This window comes from Mustelus asterias, unplaced genomic scaffold (genome assembly GCF_964213995.1).
Source record: "Mustelus asterias unplaced genomic scaffold, sMusAst1.hap1.1 HAP1_SCAFFOLD_263, whole genome shotgun sequence".
Lineage (NCBI taxonomy): Eukaryota > Metazoa > Chordata > Chondrichthyes > Carcharhiniformes > Triakidae > Mustelus > Mustelus asterias.
Window position 1 is genome coordinate 187,394 of NW_027590229.1, and position 9,416 is coordinate 196,809.

The 9,416-nt window shown below is 46.6% G+C and overlaps 1 protein-coding gene across 1 annotated transcript in view; it reads left to right on the forward strand.

The window, feature by feature from the left end:
- LOC144486002 (NACHT, LRR and PYD domains-containing protein 3-like) overlaps positions 1-8,985 on the forward strand; it is a 53,196-nt gene extending 44,211 nt beyond the window's left edge. Inside the window, exons 11-12 of the mRNA XM_078204111.1 lie at positions 4,029-4,196; positions 7,109-8,985. Of these exons, the coding sequence (XP_078060237.1) occupies positions 4,029-4,196; positions 7,109-7,196 (256 nt within the window). The 3' untranslated portion in view covers positions 7,197-8,985. The remainder of the gene's footprint in view (positions 1-4,028; positions 4,197-7,108) is intronic.
- Positions 8,986-9,416: the final 431 nt, after the last annotated feature.

Genomic DNA, 9,416 nt, shown 5'->3' on the forward strand with positions numbered 1-9,416 from the left:
TGACCACCTCATCCACCAGTGTTGCCACTTTCAGGGATCTGTAGACTTGTACACACAGATCCCTCTGTAGGTCAGTGCTCCTGTGGCTTCTTCCATTTACTGTATAAATCACTCAGATTGTCAAAAGTTGAAAAGAAGATTCGTTCACAGAATCTATTCAAGCAATTTCTTGGAGAAGCACGTTCCAGTGCCAATCACACAACAAGCTGTTTTAGACATGGTGATGTGCAAATGTGTGGCGTTTCCAACAAAAATAGATTCCTTTCATTTGGAGAAGAGCAGCAGAAGTGTTCCAGCCGTTGCTAATTCAAGGAGTGTATTAGATTAAGCGAAGATGTGGCACCGGGGTTGGCACTGCTGCCTCACAGCGTCAGGGACCCGGATTCATTCCAGCTTTGGACGACTGTGGAGTTTTCACGTTCTCCCCGTGTCTGTGTGGGTTTCCTCTGGCTGCTCCTGTTTCCTCCCATAGTCCAAACAAACTGTGCAGGTTGGGTAGATTGGCCATGCTAAATTGCCCGTTAGTGTCCAATATGTGTAGGTTAGGTGGATTAGTGGCGTAAATATGTGGGGTTACGGGAACCCGGGCAACTGCAGATCTATTAGTCTGACATTGATGGTATGGAAATCCTATAACAATCTATAATAAAGGAAGTGATAACAGAACACTTCGAAATTAATGGCAGGATTAGACAGGGCCAACATGGATTTATGAAAGGCTGGCACGGTGACACAGTCGTTAACATTGTTGCATCCCAGCCAGGGGCCCGGGTTCAATTCCAGCCTTGGGTGACTGTGTGGAGTTTCTACATTCTCCCCGTGTCTGCCTGTGTTTCCTCTGGGTGCTCCGGTTTCCTCCCACACTCCAAAGATATGCAAGGTAGATGGATTGGCCATGGTAAAATTGCCCTTCGTGTCCCAAGGTATGTAGGTTAGGTGGATTAGCCCCAGTAAATTTGTGAGTTTATGGGGAGCGGACCTTGGTAAGTTACTCTGTCAGTGTGTCTCGATGGGCCGAATGACGATTCCTACACTAGGGATTCTATAGTTGCATGATTCACTCACAAGAGGTTATTAAATAAAATTGGAGCATGTGGGATTGGGAGGAATATACCAGCATGGATTGAGAACTGATTAATGGACAGAAACAAGGAGTTGGAATAAATGTGTATTTTTTTGGGTTGACAGCCTCTAACTAGTGGAGTACGGCAGGGATCAGTGTTTGGGTCTCAGCTATTCAGAATCTATATCAATGATATGGATGTGGGGATCAAATATAATATTTCTAAATCTGCGAATAATAGAAAACGAGGTGAAAATCTGAATTGTGAGGAGGATGCAAAGATGTTTCAAGGGGATGTGGAGAGGCTCAGGGAGGCTCCACAACTGGAGTAATGTGGACAGTGTTGAGCTCTTTACTTAAAAAAGGATAGAATTGTATTGGAACCAGTTCAGAGAAAGTTCACTCGGCTGATTCCTGGGATGGAGAGGTTTATTTTACGAGGGAAAATTGAGCAGATTGGAGCAATATCTATGAAAGTTCAGAAGATTAAAAGGTGATCGCATTGAGGGGATGAGACAGGGTGGTTGCTGAGAGGCTGTTTCTTCTTGAAAGAGAGACCAGAACAAGGGGACAGATTTTAAAATGTAATTGTCAGTCCCTTAAGACTGAGATGAGGAGAAATTTATATTTTTAGATGGTGGCTGGTCAGTGGAATTCTCTTCCCTGGAGACTAGTGGTGGCAGAGTCATTGAATATATTCAAGGCTGAGTTCAGAATGATTTTGGATTGAGAAGCTAATCAAGGGTTACGGGGAAAAGAGTTGAGACTATAATTAGATCAGCCGTGATGGAGTATGCTCGAGGGGCTGAATGACCTTCTGCTGTTCCGAGGTATTTTGTTCATATCCCAATACGTCCTTCAGACTGCTCTCTGTGACCAGTGATGGATAAACAAGCTCTATGTTTTGTCCTCATCAGACGCTCTCCTGTGCCCATTCATTAGGCCACCCACTCAACCCATCTCACCAGCAGTAATTACCCACTCTGCCCCCAGGCCTTCCTGATCCAGCACTTCATCTTCCATTGGCGTAAGGATGGCAAGACCTGGACGTCTCCACTCTTCTTCACTCATTCCCTGATGATGTTTGCTCTCTTTCCAAACACATAAATTGTTACTCACCCATCAAACACATGCAGTAGCCCAGGGTTGTCCAACGTGTGGACCAAGGGGCGAATGTGACCCTCGAAGCCCCTCAATGCGGCCCCCGGAGCGAGTTTCCAGAATCTCAGTCACACAGTTCAGTTTGAATGGAAGAATCTGCATGGAGCTGCTCCTCCAATCACATCCCGTTTCTTTCCCATGTTTGCTGCTGATAGGTTTTTGAGCCGATCTGCAGCAAATGTGGGAGAGAAACAATTTGTGATTGATGAGGATTAAACTCTAATAATCATCTTTATTTATTACTCATTATTGTGCTCAGCAAGTTGTTTCTTTTCATATCTCAGTTTAGTTTTTAATTGAAATTTCTGCTGTGCCAAACTTTATCATTCTGAAATTTACTCATCGGCCCCTTGAGTGAGAAAAACATTGACGTGTGTTTGCCCAGTGAATATGTTGGTCAGCCCTGCTCGAGCCTATGCTGGTGCCAGCCTAACGGACATGTCTCTGACAGTCAATGCTGCTGCCTTTGCATTGTAAGAGTTTTAACAACACCAGGTTAAAGTCCAACAGGTTTATTTGGTAGCAAATACCATTAGCTTTCGGAGCGCTGCTCCTTCGTCAGATGGAGTGGAAATCTGCTCTCAAACAGGGCACAGAGACACAAAATCAAGTTCCAGAATACTGATTAGAATGCGAATCCCTACAGCCAACCAGGTCTTAAAGAGACAGATAATGTGAGAGAAGGCAGCATTAAGCACAGGTTACAGAGATGTGTATTGTCTCCAGACAGGACAGCCAGTGAGATTCTGCAAGTCCTTTGCATTGCCAGTGTCTGGGTGGAGATGTTCTTTCCACAATTTCCCTCTCATCCTTATTCACATATCAGGCTGTGCTGCACTCCCCGTGGCAGAACACATCAGGACATTGACCCTTTTCCACTCTGTAACCACGTGTCTGAAACCTGCTCACCTCCCAGCAATCTCCATCCAGACTGGCTTGTACCGATGGGATAATCTCCTCCCATCCTGAGGGAACAGGACCTCCCTCCGAGCCTGAGCAGCCGGGAGGAGCCCCTCCAGGGAGGGGGGGGGGCGCAAGCCTTGCTCTGCTTTCTGAAATTTCAGTCCTTCATTCAGTAAGCAGAGCTCCCTCGCTGCTCCCTCCAGAGCTGCTGTGTTTGAAAGTCCTGCTGCCTTTGGAGATGGTGCCAGCATTGCCTGAACCGGGACTGCCCCGTGCCCGGGCTGCCTCAGTGGGCAGCTCCCCCTGCCTGCCAGCCGTTAATTGTCCGCCTCTGACAATATCACCTTCATAACTCTGCCTATCCTGCCCACACGGACACACCACCCATTTCCAATCCCCATGCTGGGACTTCAGAGCTTCTGGTAAAATCACAGCCATTATCTTCAACCTCACCACAAACTGCATTCCCAAACCACTGACCATCCCATGTCCCTCCCGAGCCACTCCGAGTAAGGACATGGGGATCCTGTGATTGTGGTCCTGTCCCATCATCACTTTTATCATTTAATCACTCCTGTAATTCCAGTTTGTCCTTTCTTTGTTTCTTCCCCAGCCACCCACCGCTGTCACTTCAAACCTGTCAATTCACTGCTCGTTCCCAGTTCCAATGGAGGCTCAAACTTTACCCCTGTTTCTCTCTTCACATGTATTTAGCTAACCTGCTGAGCATTTCCAGTTTATTTATATTTCATTTTCAGCATTGAGTATTTCCTCATTCTACAGAAATGCAGGTTGTGTTTTTGGACTGTCTGATACAATACATTATTATTGTTATTAACAGTATTATTTAAAACACTGGGGATTGAGCCTGATTCCTGTTGTTCCTCTCTCTGGTCTCCAGTCTGTATAAGAACGCTCTCACAGATTCTTGTGCTGAGGATCTCGCCTCCGCTCTCTGTACAAACCAGTCACTGAGGATTCTGAACCTGGGATTCAACTCCTTCACAGATCAATCTGTCCCTGCTCTCCGCCGCCTCATACTGACCTGCAGGAGTCTGGAGGAGATCAAGTGAGTGTTTGTGTGAATTTTTAGTGTAACAATTCAAACATAAATCGATTTAATTATAAATGGGCCTGAATCTTCCAAGTAGCAGCAATGGTATGTGAAAATTCCCCCAAACTGAAACTGCTGCATATTTCTCCCAGGATCTTCGGTACTGCGACCCTGGGAGCTCCATCAGAGCAGACGAGAGTCGGGGAAGGGACAGCACACACCCTATTTACAGCACAGCGACCCCGGGGAGCTCCATCACAGCAGACTAGAGCCGAGGAAGAGACAGCACACACCCTATTTACAGCACAGTGACCCCGGGGAACTCCACCAGAGTAGAGTCGGGGAAGAGACAGCACACACCCTATTTACAGCACAGTGACCCCGTGGAACTCCATCAGAGCAGAGTTGGGGAACAGAGAGCACACACCCTATTTACAGCACAGTGACTCCAAGGAACTCCATCAGTGCACAGTCCTGGAAGAGAGAGAGCACACACCCTACTTACAGCACAGTGACCCCGGGGAGCTCCATCACAGTAGAGCAGAGTCAAGGAAGAGAGAGCACACACCCTATTTACAGCACAGTGACCCCGGGGAGCTCCATCATAGCAGAATAGAGTCGGGGAAGAGAGAGCACACACCCTATTTACAGCACAGTGATCCCGGGGAGCTCCATCATAGCGGAGTAGAGTCGGGGAAGAGAGAGCACACACCCTATTTACAGCAGTGACCCAGGCGATCTCCATCAGAGCAGAGTGGAGTCACGTAGAGCGAGCACACCTTATTTACAGCACAGTGACCCCGGGGAGCTCCATAAGTGTTAGTTGATTGTGGGAGTGAATGGGTTGGTGTGTCGTTGGATGAATGGTTAGTCAGGGAGCTGAGGAGAGGTTCAAGGATTAGTTCTGGGTGTCGGGAGGGTGGTCGAGTTGTATTGTGTTGGGTTGGAGGGTTAATCAGCAGTTTGGATGGTGGCTGGGAGTTGGTAATGTTGTTGGGTGTCTAGTTAGATTTGGTTACGTGGTCGGAGGTTGGGATTGGTTAATAGCTTTGGAGAGTAGTGGGTTGGGGTTGGTTCTTGAGTAATCAGTTTAAGTCAGAGATATAGTCAAGAATGTATTGAAGAGGCGGCTGCATATAGCACTTGGGGCGAACAGGATCAAAGGTTATGGGGAGAAAGCAGGATTAGGCTTTTGAGTTGGACGATCAGCCATGATTGTGATGGATGTTGGAATCGGCTTAAAGGGCCAAATGGCCGCCTCCTGCTCCTATCTTCCATGTTTCTATGTCAGGTTAGGGGAGGGTGGGACGGATGAGGCCAAGTTGGGAGGTTTAGTCAGATTTGTTCAAGGGCTAGTGGGAGGTAGTCGGGCTGGAGGGGAGGTAGAGATGATTTACGGGAGTGATAGCCTGTCAGGGGGAAATACCAGCAGTAGCCAGGCCTGTGACACCACAGCTGGTTCTGCTGTGGGACAGGGTCGGGCAAAGAGCAAGCGAGCAGTAGTAATAGGGGACTCGCTAGTTAGAGGCACAGACAGGCGTTTCTGTGGCTGCAATCGAGACTCCAGGATGGTGTGTTGCCTCCCTGGTGCCAGGGTCAAGGACGTCTCTGAGCGGTTGCAGGACATTCTTAAGGGGGAGGGTGAGCAGCCAGAGGTCGTTGTACATATTGGTACCAACGACATAGGTAGGAAAAGGGATGAGGTCCTGAAATGTGAATACAGAGAGTTAGGCAGAAGGCTAACGTGTAGGACCTCGAAGGTAGTAATTTCAAGACTGCTACCGGTACCACGTGCTAGTGAGAGTAGGAATAGGAGGATTAGGCAGATGAATGCTTGGCTTGAGAGCTGGTGCAGGGGGCAGGGATTTAGATTTTTGGATCATTGGGATCTTTTCTGGGGAAGGGCTGATCTGTTCAAGAGGGATTGGTTACATTTGAACTGGAGGGGGACTAACATCCTGGCGGGGAGATTTGCTCGAGCAGCTCGGGAGCGTTTAAACTAGTTTGGCAGAGGGGTGGGATCCAAAGCAGTAGGGAGACAGAAGAGATGTTTGAGGACAGCACGGAAGTTAAAGAGAGCACATTAATTAGTAAAGGCAGTGTCAGTAATCCTCATACCAGACACATCAGACAGAAGCAAGACAGAGAGCAAGGGAATTCCAGATTAAACTGCATTTATTTCAATGCAAGAGGCCTGACGGACAAGGCAGATGAACTCAGGGTATTGATGGGTACATGGGACTGGGATATTATAGCAATTACTGAAACATGGCTAAGGGAGGGACAGGACTGGCAGCTCAATGTTCCAGGGTACAGATGCTATTGGAAAGATAGAACAGGAGGTAAGAGAGGAGGGGGAGTTGCACTTTTGATTAGGGAAAGCATCACGGCCGTACTGAGGGGGGATATATCCGAGGGTTCAGCCACTGAGTCTATATGGGTGGAACTGTAGTTTCGGGTGTTTTTTAAAAAAGGGTGGCATGGACAAGTTGGGCCAAATGGCCTGTTTCCATGCTGTAAACCTCTGTGACTCTATGAGTGGGTCTAGTCAGATTGTGGGAGGTGGAGTATGGGGATCAGTGGGAAGTGATTGGGGGACTCGGTTGTGCTATTCAGGTATTAGCCCAGGTGGTGAGCTGTCTAACATTACCTGAGTAACTATCCAGGTAAACTTTGTGGATCTGTCCCAAGTATCTGACTCTAACTGCAGCAGGGGGGTTCCCCAATAGTAGTTAATACCTCTGGGACAATTCCCAGGTAGATCAGTGCGTCGGGACATCCACAGGGTCCCGATGCTCATCTTCGGATGTGTGTCTGGCCTCTGGCGATCCAGAGACCAGAAGATTTGTCCCATTAACTCCAGTCTCCTGTTATTTACTCTGTTGTTCAATCTGTTTATTTCCTGTTTCATCTTTAATCTGTTTCAGGCTGGGGTGGAATCAGTTCAGTCCAAATGGGAAGACACAGCTGGAGCTGCTGCGGGGATCCAGACCGGGACTGAGTGTGAAAGTGTGAACATTTCAATCTATAAACATTGCTGCTCCACCGGTTACAGTGAAATCCTGAATTGTGAAGATCTTCGACAGCTCCTTCCAAACCCTTCATTCCTGCCCCTCTCCCTCCCTATTCCATCAGCCCCTCCAGCCTGGCACTGATTTCCCTGCTTACCTGGTTTCCCAGCTGGAAAACTGTTGTAGTTTTAGTCTCCACATTGAAGGAAAGATTGCTGCAAACCAGTGTTTAAGCAGCAATGTGTTGTCAGTGTTCTCAGCAACAGAGTCTTTAACCTCCTTTCAAAATGGAGCAGCAGAGATCATTCTCCAGAGAGAGAACAGTGTGTGTGTGATTCTGACAGTACCCAGCAGGGGGCAGATTGGTCAATCTTGTCAGAGTTTCCTCTCTGTCTCTGTGAATGAATTAAAGGCTCCACCAGCCTCTCCTCAAAACCTCTTTCACTATCTGGTGATTAAAGTGACACAATGCCACCATCTGCTGGCGGCTCACAGCTACTGCAGGTGCTGCTCTCTGTGAGCCTCAGACAAGTTCAGTAAGTCCCATGTCTGCATCTGGGAACCGGTTCCTGCAGCGTGAATATTGAACAATATTGACAGGGATTGGAGTTTGCAGCAGGAACCCCGGCTGGTGAATTAACCCTTTTATCACCAGACACTGTACATGAACTCTGTTCCCTCATTCCCTATGGGAGATATTGTCTGGAGATTGTAGTTGGGGATGATCTCAGACTGTAATGTGTACATTTGGTGCAGTTATCAGACACTAATCCCATTCAGAATGGGAGTGGGTAAACTCTGCTGCACTCTGTAATTCCTGTTTCCAAGATAACACACCTGCACCTATTTCCAGACACACAGGCCCAAACTGACACCCACACACTCACAAACACAGACAATTGTACACTCTTATCCACGTACTGACACAGAGAGAAACACAGAATCTCTCTTAAATACTCTCAACACGCAGCCATAAACCCACAGAAACGCACATCACAAACCACTATCAAGCAACAAACCCATGCATTGCAGCGGTTAATGAAACCGCAGCGCCCTGTAACCAAATAACATTTCAGTTGGACAAAAGTGATAACATTTCCTCTGAAACCGACATCCCTCGAACAAAAGCAACACAGGAACACTGGCGCAGCATTGCACAGGATCAGAGCCTCGGAAATGCAGTTTCCTCTTTCCTTGTTCCTTATATCTCACTGAGCAGATGCAGAGCGAGAGCATAGAAAGGTAGAATTCACAATTTCACTCTGTTCGTGCACACTCACCTCAGCTTTATTTAATTTCTGAATGTATGATTTATGTTGGATTATCCCAGAGATCTCAGGACAGATGCATGATGTCAGATATTGCCATTATTTATCAAACTGTTTATTTTACCATGACAGATATTACCTGGTGTTTGTCGGATTGTTGCTTTTCATCCATCTACAGTTGCAGATGCCGGTGCTGAAAAGTGGGTAGAAATTCTACACCATTAAAAGCATCACATTGAACCGGGGAAATTCTTCAAAGACTATGAATTAATCACTTTCAAATTAATATCATTTCTTCAGAACAATCTCCTCGCATCACCTATTATTTCAATTTAAATTAACTTTGTGTTGTCTGGTCTGGGCTAGTTTTAACTGAATACTGCTCAGTTTGTGACATGATCTATGTTATTGAGTCTTGGAAGAGAAAGGGTTAGTGCTGCTGCTCTGTAATTGTAATGAATATTCCTGATTTTATAATATGTATAACTAGTTATTTCCAATTAAATGCTTATTGATTAATTAGTTAAATGCTAATTGTGAATCATTGGAATGCTGAAACTAATATATACACAAGCTAATAAAGAGCGGGGGACTGGTGTAAATAATTGTGTAATAATAATAGTGTAAATAGTGTAAACGCTAACAGTGAGCGTGAAACTGAAAAGACCATAAGATACAGGAGCAGAATTCAGCTATTCTGCTCATCGAGTCTCCTCCACTATTTAATCACGGCTGATAAGTTTCCAACCCCATTCTCCCGCATTTCCCCCATAACATTTGATCCCCTTACCAATCAAGAACATATCTATCTCTGTCTTAAATACACTCAATGAGAGAGTGAGTGAGCAGGAAGAGTGAGGGAGAGAGTAGGTGAAGAGCGAGTGAGGGCGAGTGAGGTTGAGGGCAGATGGTGTGAGGGGAGAGCGCGATGGGAGGTCGAATGAGGGGGAGAATAG